This window comes from Canis aureus, chromosome 32, assembly GCF_053574225.1.
Source record: "Canis aureus isolate CA01 chromosome 32, VMU_Caureus_v.1.0, whole genome shotgun sequence".
NCBI classification, from domain to species: Eukaryota; Metazoa; Chordata; class Mammalia; order Carnivora; family Canidae; genus Canis; species Canis aureus.
In genome coordinates, this window is record NC_135642.1 from 31,629,183 (window position 1) to 31,651,540 (window position 22,358).

General features: G+C 45.7%; 1 protein-coding gene and 1 long non-coding RNA gene across 3 annotated transcripts; one reads left to right on the plus strand and one right to left on the minus strand.

Annotated features, from left to right (window-relative positions):
* Window positions 1-2,197: 2,197 nt before the first annotated feature.
* On the minus strand, window positions 2,198-12,119 carry C2CD4B (C2 calcium dependent domain containing 4B). The gene is given in 5 exon segments (XM_077881334.1): window positions 2,198-2,658; window positions 3,073-3,154; window positions 9,595-9,681; window positions 10,466-11,026; window positions 11,029-12,119. Coding segments are annotated over 2 exon segments (1,110 nt in total). The 5' UTR covers window positions 11,837-12,119; the 3' UTR covers window positions 2,198-2,658; window positions 3,073-3,154; window positions 9,595-9,681; window positions 10,466-10,724.
* Window positions 11,742-21,583, plus strand: LOC144303331 (uncharacterized). Of its 2 annotated transcripts, XR_013370403.1 has the most exons (4): window positions 11,742-11,894; window positions 20,428-20,530; window positions 20,634-20,701; window positions 20,811-21,583. It is a non-coding gene; the product is annotated as an uncharacterized LOC144303331 (long non-coding RNA). The 2 variants fall into 2 exon arrangements; XR_013370402.1 differs by lacking the exon at window positions 20,811-21,583 and having other exon boundaries at window positions 11,746-11,894; window positions 20,634-20,708.
* The last annotated feature ends 775 nt before the right edge of the window (window positions 21,584-22,358 follow it).

Consider the following 22,358-nt stretch of genomic DNA (forward strand, 5'->3'; position numbering starts at 1 on the left):
ACCTCCAGAAGCAGCACCAATAATGAACCATCTTAGCAGAGTCCAGGTCTTCCAACCGGAATCACACTTTCTTCTCCTTCCTATTCTCATCCTCACGCCAGTTACAGCTGGGCCGTGCATGAGAGCAAGCAGGTCCAGGGCTCCTTCATTCTGCTGCTCAGCCCTGCCCTGTCCATTCCCCTGTCTACATGCACCCCCACTGCTTGGCCAGTGCTCCCAGCTCACGGGCCCCCTCGCCTTCCTTTGCTCCCCCGCGGCTCTGGGTGGGAACCACAGCCACCAGCTTGGCCCACTGAGAAGTCCTTCCTAAGCCGGGCCTTCACGCAAGGCCTCCACACAGGCCTCCTACCTGGCAGCGGGGAGGAAGGTGCGCTCCAAGGCTGACCCTCTGAAGCCAACGCTGGTTCTGTGCAGAGTCTGAGAGCCTGGGCCTCTGCCCTCCTCGTCCTAGAGGACTTCACTTGTAGAGGCAAGAGCTTTGGCCTTCATCACGTACGACAGGGTCCAAGCCTTCCTACCTGAGAGGCCAGCGAGCAACGAGACTCCCCCATCACGGAGTCCTCTCCCCTTGTGGAGGGGTGCAGCCCAGGGCGCCAACCGGGGCAGGTGGGCTCTTGTCTCTAAAACTGTCCCTCACCTGGCTCAGCGGTTTTCTCCAGCAACCACCCGCCTTCTCCCAGCCTCCTGCTGACCTGCTGGTGCCAACAGGGGGGGGCCCCCACAGAGCTTCTCTCCTCACATTTCATCCTCCCAAAGACAGGAACATTCAATCGCAGGAGTGAGACCTGCAGTCTCCGGCACCATTGATCACTCCAAGGACAGGGACCTACCTGACAGGTGTGCAGAATTCGCCTCAGCATCTCTGCAGCGGGCCAGGGTCAGGCAGGGCAGACCCCGAGTTACCCGAGTCAGGGGCTGGGGCTGTGGGATCAACATCTTGAAAACGTCAGACACTGAAACAGAAGTCCACCTTGGGCAAAGTCAGCCGGAAGAGCTGGCCATTGAGACTTCCAGCTAGGAATGAGGCCCTGCGCTGGTTTGGGGTGCCCAGGTGTTTTCACCTCAGTCCCAGTGGAATGGGAGCAACTGGACCAGGTGCTTGGTGTGTCTGCATCGAGACTAGGAATAGGCTAGCACTTTACTACCCATTAACTGACTTAATCCCCACGAGAACTCTCCAAAGTAGAGGATGCTACATCTGTTTCAAAATGAGAAAACCGGGCAGCCCGGGTGGCTCAGCGGTTTAGCACCGCCTTCCGCCCAGGGCATGATCTTGGAGACCCACGATCGAGTCCCACGTTGGGCTCCCTGCGTGGAGCCTGCTTCTGCATCTGCCTGTGTCTCTGCCCCTCTCTCTCCCTGTGTCTCTCATGAATAAATAAATTAATAAAATCTTAAAAAAAGGAAAATGAGAAAACCCGGGCACAGAGGGGAAAAAGTAAATCTCTGAGTCACCATACCTAAGTGCTAGAAGAAAGACAATCAAATTCCAAAATCCCTGCTCTTAAGGACTACCCTGCACGATCTGTATTTTTTTTAAAAGATTTTATTTATTTATCCATGAGAGACACAGAGAGAGAACGAGAGAGAGAGGCAGAGACACCATATGTGTTGGTCATCTACATCACCCTCATTTCTATTATGAACGTCCACAAATCCACATCTCCACGTTGGCCTGCCTCTCACCCTTTCTCTCACCTGTTTCCCTGCATGAGGGCAGGCCCCTGACAGCCCCCAGTCCTCCCAGCTGCCCCACCATAGTTCCCAGGCTATTATACACGGACCTGCATCTCCTTTCATCTTTAGAATAACTGCAACATAGAGCTGAGGCTTACGCAGATGAAGTACTTTGGCCAAGGAAAATTTTTTTTAGGTTCTAAGACAGATCTCTGTAAAATCAAATGGAGTGTTTTTAGTTCTGTAAACCACAAACTCGACTTTAAATAGAAGGACAAACATTATATGGTCTCATTCATTTGGGGAATATAAATAATAGTGAAAGGGAATAGAGGGGAAGGGAGAAGAAATGTGTGGGAAATATCAGAAAGGGAGACAGAACATGAAGACTCCTAACTCTGGGAAACGAACTAGGGGTGGTGGAAGGGGAGGAGGGCGAGGGGTGGGGGTGACTGGGTGGCGGGCACTGAGGGGTCACTTGACGGGATGAGCACTGGGTATTATTCTGTATGTTGGCAAATTGAACACCAATAAAAAATAAATTTATTATTAAAATAAAAATAAAAATAAAATACATTGTGAATAAAGAAAAAAATGAGGGGCACCTGGATGGTTCAGTGGGTTAAGTGCCTTTCGCTCAGGTCATGATCTTGGAGTCCTGGGATGGAGCCCCACATCAGGCTCCCTGCTGGGTGGAGAGTCTGCTTCTCTCTCAACCCCTCCCCACTGCTTGTGCTCTCTCTTTCTCTCATAAATTTAAAAATAAATAAATAAATAAATAAATAAATAAAATCTTTTTTAAAATTTTAAAAGTTTTGGGGTAAGCTGGCTACAGTCACAGTTAGCTCTTATCTTGTTTCTGAATGCAAGTGATGTCACTGGAACACTGATTCTTCATTTATCGCTATGCTCTTCTTCATGTTGGCTTTATCCTTGGGTTCTATGATTGGCAAGGTCGTTCCTGAGAGCTCCAGACCTGTCCTGTCAGGAGCAAATTCAGCAGAAAATACTTTGTCTCCATCTCAAAAATTTAAAAGCAACTCCCAAGTCTGAATCTCAGTGGGCCAAATTAGGTGGCATTTGTATCTGATACTAATTAATCACTGTGACCGAATGTATGAAATACTCTTATTGGCCAGGCTTGTCTTAGACCCACCCCTGAAACTTGATATGGAATCAACACTGTCTGAAACATAAGGACTGAGCGAATGGGAAGAGTGATTCCACATAAGAAATCAGACACACAGAACAATGAGTACCAGGTGATGACAACCAATAAATACCATTACTGATTTGAATAAAGATTCAGAGAGTCAGTTGAAAGAGAATGGTCAGAAACCAATTGTCAGACAAGGTACAGGTACAAGGATTCAACCATTTACTGTATTTACTCACCTCAAAAAGGGCCAGCATTTACGTAGAGTATTGCTCATTCTCAGTGAAATCATCTGTTCTGATCTCAAATTCTTCGATTTCTCTATTAAGGACCAAATTAATTTCTTTCAGTTAATAAATAGGTTTATCTTCCAAATAAGATACTTGGTCTCCTTAACAACTAAAAGCCTAGAATATTTGTCTTCAGAATGTGTTACATGCAAGATAATCCATTGCGGTGTGGAAAAAAGATATCAATACATTTGTTTATATTTTTATCTTAAAAGCAAGAAATTAAGTTTTCTCAATATTAACAATGAGCACTGTCACAGTGCCCTTTGTTGGTCCAGATGGTAAAAGATTCTCAGGAAGAAGGAGGGTTCCTCAGCCCTTTGCTTTCAGCATAGTATGTCAACGGCACTTGCTGGTGCTTGGTTTCATTGATTGACATTTTATATTATTAAATTTTGACAAAGATAACCACCACAAAATGGATAGTGAATTTTGAAATATTTATGCAAAGAAATGTCAGATCAGTAAAATGCTATATTGTAAACATGATCAAGAGTAAGAACATAGTCAATCTGATACTTTTCATATTCGTGGTCTGAGTTCTTTGTAGACCACCGGACGTGATTAAAAACACTAAAAAATTTAATGAACTGACAAGAAGTTGGCCAGTGAGCGAAGAAGTAACTGCCTTCCTAGAGAAGAAACTCCTGCTGGAGAGAAAACATTTTGAAAATAATGTTTTTATTCTTAAGTGATTTTTTTTTAAAAGACTTTACCAGTTCATGAGAAACACAGAATGAGAGAGAGAGAGGCAGAGACACAGGCAGAAGAAGCAGGCTCCCTGCAGGGAGCCCAATGCTGGACTTAATCCCAGGACCCCAGGATCACCGCCTAAGCCAAAGGTAGACACTCAACCACTGAGCCACCCAGGTGTCCTTGAATCCGAATTTTTAAATTGCTGTATCACAAAAGGTTAAATCACATTTAAAAAAAAAATAACATCTATTTCTATTGCTTTCCTTCTCTTTCTCTCTCTCTCTCTCTCATTAAATTAAACAAGAAAGCCACTAGACTGCAGTGACTCTAATGTCCTGGTGGCCTACATAAACAAGCCCAAATCTAAGCCTCAAGGCTATAAAACCGAAACATAAAGACAAGCAATCACAAACAGCCAACTAGGCTTGACACTATAGCCAGTCAAATAATGTCCTTTCTTTGTTTCTGCACCTTCTCCATAGAAGTCATCCCTCTTGCTTCTGGTTGCTTCCAATTTGGTGCTGTCCGATTGGAATGGATTTTTGCTCAAATAAACTCCTAAAATTCATAAAATGCCTCAGCTTCTCTTTTAATATTTTCTCTCTTCTTTCTATCTGTCCCTGGCCCTTCTTTCCTAGATCCATTTATAGGAGAGCAGGAAATACAACCCTCAGGGGATGTGGGAGAAGATGAAGATTGGGAGAGACTCTCTTTCTCTCTCTTACCACCTGAGGGGGCTTAATGTGGACAAGTGGGTGACTGGGAGTCCAAAGTTGGATGCTGGGTATCATTGTCATACTTCTCCAAGAGCCAAGTGTGACTTACAGCCCTTTCAAATGCTAAGGCCGCAGCAGAGGGATTACAGCTCTAGCAAAGCTTCACAAACTCCACGTTTTTCTAGTATGTTTTCTTCAAGACCAGTCTTTTCCAATCAGAATAAAACTCCTTATGTGATCACCTGTACTCCCCAGCTGTCAGTTCTTGTGTATAAACTTTTATGTCAAATACTTAAATTGATTAATCCTTTCTTTTAGGCATTTAGCAAGCTTGATGTCTTGTTACTAATATCTTAGTTTTAATTTATGCTCACAATGAATAATTCTAACAGTACAAATCTGTTCAGGATAACATAGAGACATAGTCATCGCACAGAAAGCAGATACTCTCTTCATGGCAGAGGAATAGCAGGGAAGGACATTCAGGAGGGTAAGGCTGGAGGACCTGGGTTTGGTATAGACTACAGTGCATCTTAAATCTTAATACTAACAATTTTGAGTATGGTATAGATGTGGGAGGATTTTGTTTATGGTGAAAGCAGAGTATTAAGAAATTAAATTAGATGATGGTTCAGTTTAAATTCTTTCTTCTCCCTCCTCCTCCTCCTCCTCCTCCTCCTCCTCCTCCTCCTTCTTCTTCTTCTTCTTAAGATAGATGTGCAGAGTCACCTGGGTGGCTCAGTTGGTCAAGTGTCTGCCTTCAACTCAAGTCATGAGCTGAAGGGTCCTGGGATTGAGTCCCAGGGTCCTGGGATTGAGTCCCACATTGTGCTCCCTGCTCAGCAGGGAGCCTGCTTCTCCTTCTCCCTCTCTGTCTGCCACTCCCTCTGCTTGTGCTCTCTCTGTCAAATAAATAAATAAAATCTTTTTTAAAAAAAATGTGCAAATATAGATAGGAGAGTGTGTGTGTGTGTACATTTTAGAGCTTAGAAGCAATGACACCCCAGTAGCCATAGATGTACTTAGCACTCAGATCTTGGTTTCTAAGTACCATCAATCAATGTAAGAAATCAAAAATGCCTTGAGAAATTGATTCCAGGATTGGGGTATCAGAAGTGTAAGATGAACCTGGAATAAATTTTAGATCCAGAAAATAAGTGTTTTATGAAGATATAACAAGGACACAAGAGCCGGCTTGAAGCAGCTCCCACAGGTCAAATGTGGAACCAAAATAAATAATTGCAATGGGTTATAACCCATAGAATAAATTTAAAAACGCATGAGTCCATACAGATATAAATAAATAAATAAATAAATAAATAAATAAATAAATAAGAAAGCAAAGTTAAAATTTCAACTAACAAATATTTTTTTAAAAAGATGAAATTCTAAAATTACCATTTGGCAATCTCTGTAGTAATAAATGTTTCAGTCAAGAATCACTGATGAATGCTTAAATCTGGGAAGTAAAAGGACAATGAGAGATAGGCTATTTACAGAGTCTCACAATATCTCTCATGAGAGATTTATTAAATATGAAGAGGAAAATAATAATCTTTACAGTAAAGAAGTCTGGTTAATGTCACTAGTAATAAGACAAATTGATATAGCGTGCCTCTGATATGGTGCATTGAGAAGATGTATAGCTTCTGTGCCATTTCTGCCCGAACAGCATAGCCTACATCTGATCACAAGGGAGTATCAGACAAATAAACTTAGGACCTTATAGAAAATGTCAAGATCATGAAAGCCTGAGATTAAAGAAGATTGAAGAGACATGCCAATTGAATGCAACTTGTGATCCAGGAAGAAAATCCTGGATTTTCTTCTTAAAGATACACCCAAACATTATTGGCTAATTAGAAAAATTTGAATAGTGTCTGTACATTGTCTGATACTATTGAATCAACATTAATTCCCTGATTTTTATAAGGGAAGAGCTTTATTTTTAGGAAATACACAAATATTTGAGGATAAAAGGGCACATGTCAGCAACTCATTCCCAAATATTTCAGGAAAAGAAGATGATAGATAGATAGATGATAGATAGATAGATGATAGATAGATAGAATGATAATAAAATAAATATTTAGAGAATATGGTTGAGAGACTTATGGGAATTCTTTGTACTGCTTTGGCAACTGTTCTATATCCCTTCCATTATTTAAAACTCTTTAAAAATGTGATAATGGTGAAGAGAGCAGTATGGAGCAGATTGAGCAAAGGAGGACGATATGGTGGCTCTGGTCTAGGTGACCAGGAGGAGAAATAAATGAAGCTCCAGAGCACCACTTGGACAATTTAGACAAATCAGGCACCATCTCCTGGTGCTAGGGACAAGGAGACACTGGTTCTTTTTAAAATCAGGAACTGTTGCCAATCTGGAAAATAAACACTGTTCTTTTTGCCAAAGAAAATAAAACATGGATTTTCCATGTTAGGATAAATACCAGTGTCTGGTCACATAAGGATATCTTATCAAAGCCTTGCTATTCAAAGGATGAAAAACCCCTGGTAGTAATGTTTGGATGTTAGCACACATCAGCTGAGCTGTTGTTCCTCCTTCTGGAACATGACAGATGGAGCCTGAAATACACAACCACTGGAATGGAAAGATGTAATTCTTTGTGTTTGTGTCAATTAGTGCAGTCACCCAGCTATGTTCCCAGTAGACTGCCCTTTGTACAGCCTTAAGACTGAACCCGTGGATGTGTACAAGGCCATCCCGCAAAATTATACTCATTTGCATGAACGAAAGATGGGATGTTCAAATGATATCTAAAGAGTGCCTACCCCTGTTAATATGAATCTCGCTATAACTAAATGCAATTATCTTTTAACCCTGGTCATCTTCACACCCAATATTTTCGAAAGGACAAACAAAACTGATACAAAGAAGTTAAGCATTTGCCCCAAGATCATACAACTACCTAGTTGCAGAGCCTAGATTTGAAGCTAGCTCTTTTTGGCGTCAAACTTTCTGCTCTTTCTAGTACTGCAGCCAGCCCTTCCTTCCTTCCTTCCTTCCTTCCTTCCTTCCTTCCTTCCTTCCTTCCTTCCTTCCTCCTTTCCTTTCCTTCCTTCCTTCCTTCCCTTTTTTTTTTCTTTAAAGATGTATTTATTTATTTGAGATGGGGGAAGGGGCAGATGGAGAGTGAAAGAGAAATTTAAACAGGCTTCACCCTTGGCACCCAGTTGGAGCAGTGCTTGATCCCATGACCCTGAGATCAGGATCCCAGCTGTTCCTGGCCAATATCCTAACAGTACGAGTATGACCTTCCTCAGGATGGAATGATGCTATGGATGGGAGAATAGAAATTGGAACAAGGTATGGATCAGGAACATGAATTCTTGATCACTGCTTCTACCCACATATGTTCTGGATCCTCTCTTATTTTCCAGAGACTCTGTTCCTACAGTTTTATTTCTGGTTTTCTTTCTTGTCACTATCAACATCTCCTTCTATTTGGGATATTTCAAACATGTGTTGGATTCTTTCATATTAAAAGAAAATAAATCTTTGATTCTATATTTTCTTCTACCTATAGCCCCTCCCCCTTTTCTAAAACTTCCCAGGTATATTTTCTCACCTTCCATTCACAGTTTCACCCCTTCCAGTCCAGCTCCTGTTATGACTACTCTCATAGGACTGTTATCAACTTCACTTCTGACCTTCATTCATCTTGCCAGTGCCAGTGAGCATTTCTCGGTTCTCATTTTTCTTTACTTCCTTGCAGGATTTCAGTGGGGTGGACATCGCCTGCTTGGAATACTTTCTTAGCTTCCATGACTCCACAGTCCCCTGGTCTTTCCCTGTCTCGTTGGCTGCTGCTTCTCTTTCTCCTACACTGACGTTCCTCCTGTATTGAATTTCTAAATGTTGACTTGTTTCAAGGCCTGGTCCTAGGTCCTCTACTTTTCTATGTTTATTCCATCTCTTTCTATATTTATTCAACATTCAATCAATTGTATTGAGAATCTACCAGATGCCAGACTCTGCTCTATGCCGTGAAAATAAAGCAATGAATCAACAAAGTTCCTGCGTTAGAAAGCATACTTTTTGGTGGAGGAGAAGTAAACAAACAACACAAAATAAGGGTATAATATAATGCCAGGTAGTGATAAGTGCTATGAGGAATAAAGCAGTAACAGCAACAGTGATGTTTTTAAAGATAGGATGGGCAGGGGAGGATACTCTAAGGAGGAGACATTTATACCTAAGAAAAATGGAATGTGTGAGAGAGAAGCTAAGGATGATTCCAGGTTCTTGGCTTGCAAAAAAGGAAGAATGACATTGCCATTTATTGAAATAAGGAAGACCAGGGGGAAAGGAGATTTGAGAGGAGAAAAATCAAGAATTCTGGTTTGATGCATTAGGGGGGTCATTTGGACACATTAAGTAGTTATTTGTATAGATTAAGTTTCTCTTGGGTATGATTCCTTCCTCCAGTCTTAGGGAGACCTTCCCTGCCCACTCTCTCTCTCTGAGAGAATCCCATCTGCCACTTGTCTCTTACCCTCTGTAGTTTATTGTGTTCATGATGGTCACCACAATCTAACCAAACTTGGCTATTGTTTGGCTACCCCCATTAAAACTAGGTCCTGCGAGAATAGTAATCTTGTCCATCTTTTTCATAGCTGCATCCCCTGGGCTTAGTACTATGCCTGTCACAGAGACAGGGTTCAACAAATCATTGTTGAATGAGGAATGAATGAATGAATGAATGAATGAATGAATGAATGAATAAGATGAGGGAACCAAAGGGAGGTCAGTCCTCTGGAGAAGTCAGGGCAATTTGGTTCTTACCTGAGCTTAGCCAGTCCCTAGCTATTTGACTTTAGGCATGTCACCACCACTGTGCTATTTTCTCAATTTCAGAAGTCATTTGATTAAATGATTTCTAAGGGATCATTTTTCCACTTTGCAATCATGTAAAATCCAGGGTTTTTTGTTGGCTTATTCTGACCAAATTCATAGCTAGAACCTCATTTTGGTATCAGTGCTGGTGGGCTTTTTGATGCAGAATGAGCACAAACTATTGCTTATAGGGATGTTTACCACAGGAATCCTGAAGGGTTCTATATTCCCACTCCTGGCTCCCATAAATCTTCCATATCAGGTAGCTATCCATACTGCTAGGCTCCACTCCAGGACCAGGGAGAAACAATTGGAAAGAAAAAAAAAATAAGTACAGGAGATCATTTTCTGGAACATTATGTATTCACCAGTACAGTTCAAGTCTTTTCAGGTATGCTTAACACATTTCACATGTTTTAAGGGTCGTTTGGATATTAAATTGTATTTTTACAAAATCCTGTGAAGTCAGTATAACAGCCCCATTTCACTGCTGTAAAATGGGGTTCAGGGACGTGAACCAATCTGCCCCAGTTGACACAACTGGCAAGTGACCAAAGAAAGACTGGAATCTATATCCCCCTCCAGCCCCTCATTGTGCTTTCCACCACACCAAAGAGGCCTACAGTGGAGGGCAAACCCTCCGGGATACAATCATTTTCCAGTGGACTCAGGTCTATTTGTTGAATCGACAAATGAAAATAAATTGGATTAAGAAACCCTTTCTTTAAATCCAGTGCTCAAAAAGTTGATGGTTTACATTTCAATTCATCTAGGAAACCCTATCACAGAGGCATTAATTACTATGTAACTTAAATACATAAATAGGTGGAGATAATGCCACAAAATTATCAAACGTTTACAGAGGCAGAAAAGATTTCTCAAACAGCAAGATTTTCCCAGGGCCCCTTCTGGAGAAGGAAGACGGGGATGCTAGGAATATCTACTCCCCCCATGACCATCCTTTGAAAGATCCTTTGCTTCCTTTTTCTTTTCCTTAGCATTTTTTTGTTTTTTAAGATTTCACTTTCAAAAGAAACCGGTTTTCTTAATGAGAAAGAAATTCTTTTCCTACCAAGGTATCCTTACGACAGAATGTCTTTTGCTCCCTTCCAGCCACAAGCCGATACTTTTTTGCCTTTGAATGTAAACATGGTCTGGAAAAATCCAAACATGGATTGGATTCTGTGAACAGAGAAGAACTTCTTTTCCTTCACTACCAACAGACAACGACAAAAACAGACACCTGAAGGCTGAGATGTCAATAAAGCAATGGAAAAATGCTTCCAACAGAAAACAATGCTTTCAAATAGAAAAACGAGTAAAGGCAGTTATTAGGCGCGCGGCGGCGGTCGGAGGCCGGGCCCCGCGGGGAGCAGCAGGGCGCCCAGCAGCAGCTCGCCCTGGCCCCGCAGGCGGCCCCGCTCCTCGGCCTGGACGCGCACGGCCAGGCGGCGCAGCTGCTCCTCCGACAGCCCGTCCGGCCACACGTCCTGCTCCGAGGCGGCCGCGCGGCTCGGCCGGACCACGGCGCTGCGCTGCGGGCGCGTCTGGCCCGGCGGCCGCAGCACGAAGCTCACGCGGCAGCCGACGGCGCGGGGCTCGGCGGCCCCCGCGGCCCCCGCGGCCCCCCCGGCCCCCCGGCCCCGAGCAGCCGCACGCGGAGCCGCCCGCTGGCCCGACTGTACTCGGCGGCCAGGCGCAGGGCGCCCCCGGCGCGGCCCAGGGCCACGGTGCCCTCGGCCTCCAGGCGCTCGGGCCGCGGGTCGGGGCCAGGCGGCGGCGGCGGGGAGGGCGGCGGGGACGGGGACGGGGACGGGGAGGCGGAGGCGGAGGGGGCCCCGGCCCGGGAGGGCGGCTCGTCCCGGTCCCCGCCGCACGCGGAGCGGGCGCGGGCCAGGCCGCGGCTCCCCCGGGCTCGCAGCGCGCGGCTCAGCAGCCCTTCGGGGGCGCGCAGGAGGCGGCGGGCGCGGGCCGGCGGGGCGGGCGCGCGCGGCGCCGGGCGGGGGCGGGGGCGGGGGCGGGCGGGGAGCGCGGGGGCGGCGGCGGCGGCCGGGGCTGCGCCCGGGGGCGGGGGCGGGGGCGGGGGCGGGGCGGCGCCGGGGCCGCCGAGGAAGAGCGACTCCTTGCGGCGCGTGTGCGGACTCTCGAGCAGCGCGCAGAAGCCGTAGGCGGTGCGGCCGCGGGGCAGGTGCGGCAGCGAGAGCGCGGCCTGCGAGCGCGGGTCCCAGTCCGTGTGTCCGGCCGCAGCGTCGGCTCCCCGCGGCCACAGGTCGGGCTCCGCGGCGCAGCGCCGGGGCAGGGCGGCGGCGGGAGGCGGAGACTCGGGCGCGCAGGGCGGGAGCAGCCGCGGCGGGATGCAGAACTCGGGGATGCGCGCGGGGGTGAGCACGTGGGAGCAGGCGGGCTCCGCGGGGGCGGGCCGGAGTCTGCCGAGGAGCCGCATGGTCGGAGGCTGCGGGGACGCGCGTGGCGGGGCGCGCTCCTGCGGGGGAGAGAAGTCGGTGAGTGTGGGCGCCCGGGCCCCGGGGAGTGGCGGCAGCGCCCCGGGCCGTCGGAGGGCACGGACGGCCACCCGGGCCGACTCTCCCTCCCCCGGGCCTGCCCGCCTTCCAGTCACCGGTACCAGGCACCCGGAGGACTCGCAGTCAGACCTTCCCGTCTTCTGCGGCCGCCCCGGGGCGCGAGTTGCCAGCGCAGGCCGGCGCCTCCGGTCCGGGCGGGCGCGCCAGCTTCAGCCCGCGGGCGGGGACAGGGGCGCCCCGTCTTATAGCGGCGGCCGAGTCCCGCCCAGCCGGCCCGGGGCCCAGCCCCCGCGGGCGCTCCACCGCCCGCCTCCGAGCCCGCCCTGCCCGCTGCCCGGGCCCCGCCGCGGGCGCCCGCTGCGACCCCCCGTGGCCCCCGGGCCGCGTCCGCTCCGCGGGGGGCGCCGCGTACACCGGCCTGGGAAGCGTGGCCCTGCCCGGGGGCAGCTGGCGGCTCTGGGAGCGGGGAAGTTCCCTGTGGCGGGGAGCTCAGGCCCTGGACCTTCCGGAGCGCCTCCCCCTGCTCGACGGCGGCCCCTCGTCCCCGGCGCGCTCAGCGCCCGCAGCACTGGGGCGGGGGGGGGGGGGGGGGGGGACAGGGCAAAACTGCTGGACGAACGCAGCCTGTCATGTTGGGTCATAAAAGGTGGGGCCTCTGCTCATACCGTAAAAATAACACTTATTACTCCCAAGGTTACCCCTTTTCTCTCTGCTCGGCAGGAAGGGACCAGGTAGGAAGCCCCTTCCAGGGCAGCGGAGCCCCGGTGGCTGAGCGCCTGCCCTCCGCGCAGGTTGTGATCCCGGGGTCCTGGGATCGAGGCTCCCCTCGGGCCTCCTGCGAGGAGCCTGCTTCTCCCTCTGCCTGGGTCTCTGCCTCTCTCATGAATAAAATCTTCAAACTCTTTTTTTTTTTTTTTTAAGAGCCTTACAGAAAACCTGTTTCCTCATCATTCCACACATCACCCTCCGCTCAACAACCTTCATTTTCTAGTACGAGAAAACTGGAAGCCCAGAGAGACTTGAGGAAATTCCATAAAAGTTAAATAAAGCCAGTTAATGGCAGAACCTGGGACTAGCAACTTCCTGTTTATTTGGCTTTCTTTGCATGTAATGCTTCCCGGATCTGAAATGCTCTTCCTCTGCTTTTTCTCTCTGTAGGAACTACTGTTTATTTTTCATAATTCAGCCAGATCCCCTTCACCCAACTCCCCCTCTACAGCCCCCCACCCCCCGCTTTATGTACCGCCATGGCTGCATTTAGCCTGCTGCTTTGGAATTTCTGGTTTATGGGTTTGTCTCCCCTGATAGACTCTGGGTTTCTTGAGGGCAAGGACTGGGACAACTCATTCAGGGAGTCTGGGGGACCTCTTCTGAATGTAGGTAAAATAAAAGTGCAAGGATTCAAAATCTGGGTCTGCCTCCATCCTAGTTGCCCTATACAAGGAACAAACCTAGCTGTCTTATTAATCTTTTATCCAATTCCAGCACCTGGAATACAATGCCAGGCAAGTAATAAGTGCTCAGTAAATATTTGAGTGAATTATATTGAACTGAGCCTGCTCTACGATCCAGGTCTTATGACTGTCAGGTGCTTTTAACCATATAGCTTTCAAACTGCATTGTTCAATTTCTCACAGCAAACCAAGGAGGTGGACATTGCTTGTTTACCAGATGAGAAACTGAGGCTTAGGCTAAGAGACCTGTCTAGTGTCATTCAAGCTAGGAATCATACCCAGTTTCCCGCATCCCAGCTTTCTGCTAATATCATCCTTCTCTTTTTCATTCACTCGGTTCAATATAACTCGCGAAGTCTGTTGTGTGTCAGACATTGTGTGTGTGTGGCTTGTATTACACTTTACACCCAGAATGTTAGTTATTAAAGCAACTCATGCTGCTATTAAGTATTTTCCACTATCCTTGCTTTGGAGTGAGTGTCATTATTTAAGGAGAGTGAATGTTTCCCCTTGTTAGTAATTCATATTTTCGTTCTTAATTGATCACTGTTCTCTGTTAGTATATGCTCTTTTTTTATGGGACAAGCATGAATCAAGCAACCAGGGAGCAGTAACCATTCCTACCAAAGCCAAACTCCAGGCAGAGGAGTCCCTGGAGTCTTTCACTGAATCATTTCCTCTGATTCTTCACACCAATCTGCAAATTAGTGGGCAAATGGTCTTCTCTAAAGCAGAGCACACCAGCATTATGTCCTGTCAGTGTGCCCATTCACTTCTGATTAGACCTCAATGACAATGGCTCTTTCAAGGGCTTCATGACAGGAATACAGAAACATTTCATCAGTGGGTAAATGCTACCAAAAGCAGGACGTGGGATGTGAGTCATTATACAGCCAGCGCTCTTCATGTTCATAGAATAACATAAGCATGACTGGAAACCCAGTCTCTATCTAGAAGGTTTTCCGAAACCACTAGTTTTCCATGAGTTAATTTTCTACAGAACAGAAAGATACAGGGAAATTAAATTACTTTGGCAAGAATATGCTCCAGTCATTCATTCATTTAAGCCCATAGCTGCAGGCTGTATCCACAGTTAGAGGCCTAATTTTCTTCCCAGTGAAATCACACTGCGAAAAAGTGAAAAACAAGACCTCCGTGGAAACTCTGATCACTCCATTTCGTTCATTATTTGTGCCTTATGACCATGTAAGGTCCACCATCATTTTGTATTCAAAGTTTTAAAATTGTTATTTCAAAGAAATTATCCCAATGATAATCTTAACATTTACTGAACCCTCACTATATACTGCGTCTTATTTAATCTCTAAAACAACCTTCTAAAGAAGGTAAAGATATAGAAGCTATGGCTCATAGAGGATAAACAACTTGTCCAGAGGCTCACAGCCATTAAAAGCAAGGTTGGGAGTCAAATCTGGATCCATCTGGCTCATTATACTGTGTGCTTATAACTGCTTCCCTAGAGTGCCTCCCTCAGGGCTCCCTCAGATTTCTCGAGAATCCATATCCTCTCTGGTGGTTAGATAAAAGAAAAAGAAACCTTTGTTCCAAAGCCTTGGGTTGAAACTACACACCTTATTGTTTATATCAGCACCTAATAGATTAACATATACAATTGTCATAAGCAGGAAATCATTAATTTTGCACAGAAGTGCTGTACCATTTGTGAACTTATCCTCCCAGGAAGTGCATTCACTCTCTTTTTTATACCATACCTTGTTCCAAAACAGGATTTGAGATGATTTACGTAACCAAGACCCAGGGAACTTACAGGCTAGAGCCCGATAAAACAGAAAAGACATGCAATTAACTGAGTTAAGAACCCTGAATGAGGTCCCAAATTGACTTGTACAATACCCATAACCCTAGAATGGTATGGACAAGATGTGATGGCAGTGGAAGAGGCTGCAGTGGGAGAGCTTATCATAGTGAGAAATCCTACAGGACCCTCATGATCCACTAGCCTTGAAAAACCAGTGAAGAACCAGTCTGAATGTCCAGTCAGGTGGGTATGGCCATGTCTCCTTTACAGAAAAAAAAAATAGAGTCATGGAAAATCATGATCAAGAAGACTAGCAACACGCAGACATGTTTCTGTTGGAGCATTCGATGAAGTTAACAATCTGCAAGACTCTATATCCCTTAACATCACAACTGGATAAAGGTGTGGTTTCCTAAAGCCCAAAACTAGATGGGAATATAAAACATCAACACAATTTCTTTTTTGTGGGCATTGAAGTTTTTATCAGTTTATGCCCTAGTTCACTGAAAATTAGTTTGAGCAAGCCTACACATATATGTGCAACAAGATGATAAAATGAAAGAAAGAGAAGTAGGTGAAGTAACTGACACAGAAAACAATAAGGGTAGGGAAGATATGATAAAGTTAGAAATGAGGTTATAATGGAAAATATGCAATGAAGATTTTTTTCGTTTGTAGCTGCCACAGCACTAGAGCGTGAGCCCAGGATCCAACAACTGGAGAGCCAACTTTGAGCTCTGGTGCTACATTTACTTTTTCTGTGTCCTTGAGCAAATCACTGTACCTCCAATATGACTTGTTTATATCTATTAGATGGGAAAGTTGGAAATTCTTTCCTGGAAATAGAATGGGAACTTGCACGTGGAAGTACTTTGTAAGACATAAAGTGTCATCAGTCCTTTATTATTGGCCTTTCCTGCAGCTTCCCTGTTTCCTGTCCTTTCATACCCACTCCGCTAACTGCCTTCAAGATTCCTATTCTTCCTTTTGGGACTCTGTTCAAGCATCATGTCCTCCTGAAAGCCCTCTAGGACTGCCCAGGTTTGGTCATGGGCCCCTTTTCTGTGGGATCTTCCTTCAGAGCGAAAGCAAGACATGGCTGTGAATTTCGGAGTCTCTCAAATGTGGGTTCCCAGTCCCACTCTGCCACTTACTACACGCGTGACCTTGGCCAAGTTAGTAAAACCCTCTTAGCCCACCCTTATCTGTTAATCTTAACAACATTGCGTGAGGATCAGAGATAGGACATAGAAAGCACAGAGAACATAATAGGGCTCAGTAAATTTTGGTTCCTATTACTGAAATAATTTCTTGGATTAAGTTTCCCATCCAAAACTTTCAAAATTGCTTAGTTTGCTAAAACATATTAAGTCGGTGTTTACCTCTGAAAGCTTTTGAAGACCTCTAATGAAAAACATACGGAACAACTTGAAACCAATTCCTTGTCCACACTGAAATGATTGCAGAATATTTAATAGTAGCACAATTCGATGTTTATCAAACTAACGGATGAAAATCAAGGTTAATTTTATCAATCTTTCTTTTTTTTCCCCTCAGGTAGAGTGTCTAGATTCTTTCTCTTGTTTGCTTCTCTCTCCAAGCAACTTTCTAGACTAATTTGTGGTTACCTTTTAAGAATCTTCAGCTCATTGGGCTTTCTCCTTTCAGGTCAGAGATGAGTCTTATGTACACATTAATACTCAATGTGTGCAGTACTTCTAGCCATTTTTACTAATATACTTGTTTACTCTTCATAACAATCATGTCAATCTAACGATCATTTTACAGATAAGGACATTGAGACTCAATGTTTCTTTGGGATACTAGCACTTGGCTGAGTCATTACTCAAACCCTGGTCTTGACTCCAGAGCTTATGTTCTTTTCCCAAGACAGTGTTTTCGGTTGCTTATGACTCAGGGGGAGGAGTGGCTATAAAATATACTGGAAAGCTTATTTCTTAGCGAAAGCAGCTTGGACACAAATTGTCATGAGGAAGTGAGAAGTAACTTAGAGTTTTAAGCAAATTTACATGTATCTCCTGTCTACTCTCCTCTGCTTCTGCCCGCCTTGAAATGCTGCTGTTCCCAGTCCCTGTACTTGCTGTTCCCTGAAAGCGCATATTTGCTCACCTCAGGTCTTCCTTTTTTTTAAGAAAAGATTTTATTTATTTATTCATGAGAGATACAGGGAGAGAGGCAGAGACATAGGCAGAGGGAAAAGCAGACAGGGAGCATGATGCAGGACTCGATCCCAGGACCCCAGGATCACGACCTGAGCCGAAGGCAGATGCTCAATCACTGAGCCACCCAGGCACCCCTCAGGTCTTTGTTCATGCTGTTCTCACTACTTGAGGAGCCCAGCTGCCATCTGCCTTCAGAAGTCCTCATCATTGCTTCCCCGACCTCCCCAGGTTGGGCCATGCCCTCTGCTATGACAGCACTTCTCATGTGATATTAAAAGTGTTTGTTTGCCTGTCTGTTTCTCCCACAGATCTCTTTGAAGGACACTGTTTCACCTCCATACTCACACCCAGCACAGGACTGGCACGCAGATAGTCAGATGTTTGCTGAAATTAGGCACAGTCTCGCACTGCTATTTAGCTGCATGTTTTTCTATGTGCTCATGGAGCGCATCTTTTCAAACAGATGTTTAGGTTCATTTGAGATTAAGAATCATTTTTTATATCTATCCTCTTCCCCCTTTTGAGAATTTACCTTAATTATTCATATTTTTGCCTAAAGAGGAACCAGGTGAGAAACTAGTATTAACTTATCACTCTAAGGAAGTTAGTGTTTTAATTCCCATGATGCCTGTCTTAAAAAGAACTATTATTGCTTAATTCGAGTTATGTACATTGTCATTAACGTCATTTGAATCTCCTTAGGTCAACAAATAGCCTTTTACAATTTCAATCATGTAGGTACATTCACATTATGAAAGTAAGTTATTATAATAACTCATTAAATCAAGTAGTTGATATGACTTATTAAATTGATGAACACAGCAGTTAACATGTAGCATGGTTTTCCTTTCTCGCGGGCTGTCTAGAAAACAAATGGTTCCATCTTGATCATCCCCAACCAACATCTTCATTCTAGTTGGTCACTGATTTGTCTTTTCTCTATGAATAGTAACCAAAGTTTTAAGTATTCCATTACCCTTCCCAGTACTACTACAAAGTTGAACAAAAGCAACATTCGTGTTGAGCACTTAATTTTGTTTCCCTGTCCACAATATCTAGACCCCACTCATGTTTTCTTCAATTTTTCCTTTTTAGGTATTTTTAAATTATGTGTCATTTAATGTATGCAAAAACAAGCCCCCAAGACATAATATAGTGAACATCTGTTTACCCACCAACCACCTTAAGAAATAAGATATTTTTGAAACAGTCGAAATCCCCTATTATACTTCTGGATCACCTTTTTGTCTCTTTCCTGTCCCGGAGCTAAGTACTATCCTGAATTCGGGGCTTATTATTGTCTTTCTCTAGATATTAGTTTTATGCCATATGTATATATGTCCCTATAAATGATTGTTTATTTTCTGTTCTTGAACTTTTTAAAAAATGGTAAGATTACAAATATTCTTCTGCAGTTTTTATTCTACATTCCATTTATAAGATTCTTTTATATATACATGTACAGCTCTAGCTCATTCATTTCACCACCAGAGAGAATTCTACTGTATGAATGTACTTCATTTCTCTTGCTGATGAACATTTGGATTGTCTCCAGTGTTTCCAGTGTGGGTGTGATCATTTGTATCCATGTCTTCCAGGCTACCTGTACACAGGTTTTCTAGAGTACATCTCCAGGAATAGAATAGCTGGTAATAGGGTATTTACATCTTCAGTTTTTTTTTTTAATTTTTATTTATTTATGATAGTCACACACAGAGAGAGAGAGAGGCAGAGACACAGGCAGAGGGAGAAGCAGGCTCCATGCACTGGGAGCCCGACGTGGGATTCAATCCCGGGCCCCCAGGATCGCGCCCTGGGCCAAAGGCAGGCGCCAAACTGCTGCGCCACCCAGGGATCCCTACATCTTCAGTTTTAAAGTCACTTTTCTGGGATCCCTGGGTGGCTCAGCGGTTCAGCGCCTGCCTTCAGCCCAGGGCGTGATCCTGGAGTCCTGGGATCGAGTCCCACGTTGGGCTCCCGGCATGGAGCCTGCTTCTCCCTCTGCCTGTGTCTCTGCCTCTGTCTGTGTCTCTCGTGAATAAATGGATAAAATCTTTGAAGGAAAAAAAAAAAAAGAAACACTGCCTTTAAAAGTTACTTGATGCTCGGAAAAATTGGTAGACCTGTCCCCAAAGGCCATGCTGCTGACCTTAGTAGCTTCGAGAAGTCAGTGCAGAGTTTCCTCAGAGTTTCTTCATGACCTTGCACAATGTTTTGACAGGCTTACAGGGGAGTCCAGAGCTGGGACAAGCACACGGGCCCGTATCTCAGGGTGCTTTGGACTCCAGGCCCATCTCTACTATTTATCAGCTGGCCCCTGGGTAAGCCACCTAACCTCCCCAGATCTTGTTTTCTCCACATAAAACAGGACACTCGATGAGACCAGGTCATCTTCAAATTCCTTTGCAGGGCTTCATTCTCAGAATCCAAAGGCTCTACTAAACAGCTACATAGGGTCCTACAAGGAAGCCCCTCCCGGGCCCCAGCCAAATCCAAACAGTGACTTCACAGTCCCCCAGCTACCCTGTTAGCTTTTCTTTCAGCCTCACTAAGCTAGAATTGGACCTCTCAGTGCCTAAGCCATGCCCATGTGTTCAACTCTATTAGAGCTGCAATAATCCCTCTCAGAAGATCTAAATAGGAGGCCTCTCTAAGCAGTTATAAGTGGGCTACTTTTGGAGTAGTGCCTGGATCAAGCTCTGGACCACAAGAGAGAAAACCAGAGCTATCTAGTTAAAGGTTTTGCAATAATGGCTGTATTCATTTCCTTAGGAATGTTCCCATTACTGACTTCCTTAAGGTAACAAAGTACCACAAATGAGGGGGATACAGAATTCTGACAGAATGTCAGAAATACATTACAGCAGAAATGTATTTATTGTCTTATGCTGTCGAAGTCCAGAAGTCTAACCTGAAGGTATCAGCTGAGCCAGGCTCCTCTGAGACCCATAAAGGAGAATCCTTCCTGGCCTCCTCCTACTCTGGTCCTTGGGGTTCCCAGTCTTGCGGCTGCAGCACCTTAGGGTCCACTTCGGCATCACGTGGCGTTCTCCTCTCCTGAGTCTGTGTCTCTGGATCTCTCTTTCTCTTATAAGGATGCCAACCCTATTGGATAAAGGGCCCACCCTTCTCCGGGATGACCTCCTCTGAACTCGGTACATCTGCAAAGATCTTATTTCCAAAGAGTCACACTCAGAGGTACTGGAGTTAATTCTTCAACATATCTTTGGGGATGGGGGGTGGGGCGCACAACTGAACCCATAACGGTAGCTAAACTGTACTTTGATCCTTCTGTTGGCAGTGGCTTTGTACCCAACATAATGTAGGGGAGGAGGGGGCCCATCTTGGAACCTAAACCAGGAAAAAGAGGTAGGAATCCTCCTAAAAACTGAGTCGCCGACCCCCAGCAAAGGAATCAGAGGTCACTTCTACACCTGTGCTTCCTGAGTGGAGAAGGTGACAGCTGTTTCCTCTCCAGGGAAACGTGAAGTCAGCCAGCTGGGCCACGGCCCTGCACTCTCCTGAGGCTGCTCCAGACTGGCCAGGAGCCAGCGTCGCTGCGTAAGGGATAAAATCCCCTCGTTGTGAATAAGGAAACTGTGGAATAAAGCCTCAAATTTCAAGAGAGGAAATAGGTTGTAAAAGTCTTTTTCCTCCTCCATAAAGAGAAGGGCGCGTGTGGCCACACAGGGGGCCGTGGACCCGTATCAGTACCGAGGGAGCACGGATGGTCCACAGCCAGCACACGGTGAGGGGCGCCCCAAGATGCACAGCCTGCCTGGGAGGGACCCATCCACCTCCCCATCAACCGGGCTCAGACCTGGGACAACCAAATGATGGGGTAAGAGTCCTAGGAAATGGCAAACACAGAACACTTCTTGTTGACTTCCTCAAGTGAGAGCTCCAGGCTGGATCTGACTCCACTTGGAAAGGCTAGCTATGTAGCCACGTAAGTATTGTGGAGAAACCTGTAAGTATTGCAATTAGAACTGATATTTTTTAACTTGTATTGTCTCTCTGTAAGACACACTATGCACATAAGCTCTTTGTCAGGCCAAAAATGTAAACTTAGTGCCTGCCACAGATTGGGTTCCCCTGGAAGCAGACACTGAGCGGGCCATGTGCAAGGAGGAAGGTTACTGGAAGGTCCTGGTGGGAGATGCACCTTTGGGGGTGAAAAGAGGAAAGCAGAGCTGGGTAGAGAGAGCAGAGCAGCCCTACAGTCCCAACACAGGCCTCAGCACAGGCCACACAGAGCTCTAGAACTGGAAGAGCCCTGAAGAGTTGTCCCAAACTGAGGGTAAGAGGGCAGGTAATTATAGCTCCTCATCATCCAATCCTTGAATGAAAACTACCCCAGGGAAAGGGCCGTGACCTTGATCATGGTGGGTCCTTTTAGCTAAGGAGTTTCTGGAAATGAATTTTATCTATGACCTGTTGGCAACAAGGGGAATGAGTGCCCAGAAACTGCAGGGGTGGTGGTGGTCAGAGCAGCACACCAGAGCCTCCACCATGATGGCATTCTCACTCCAGAGTGACATGGGATGATGCTCCAAGCAGGGTTTGGCCACTCAGCTGGTATCCTCTGCTCCATTAGCAGAAACGTCTAATCCCAAAGATTCCCTCATGTGACATAATCCACCAATCCCTCATTTAATCACAAATGTACTCATGCCCTGACCAATAGGAGACAAGAGAACATCATACTGTGGGGGCTGTTAGGGTGCATCCAGGTGACAGCCAGTCCCTTTCTAGAGGTAGGTTCTTAGGTCTGGTAACCTGTGGGCAACAGCCCACTGGTTAAATAAACCAAGGTCCATCCACAGGGTAGGTCATTGAAATCGAAGTTGTAGAAGACTGTAAGAGAATAAAGCAGCGTGCACTGTATGATCTCATATCTGGGAAAAGATAGACATATGGAAAGAGTCTAGAAGAATGGCCATGAAAATTGAGTAGTGGGATTATAGATTATTCTAATCTTTCTCCTTTTACTTAAGTATATTTTCTGGATCAACCCAATATGTTA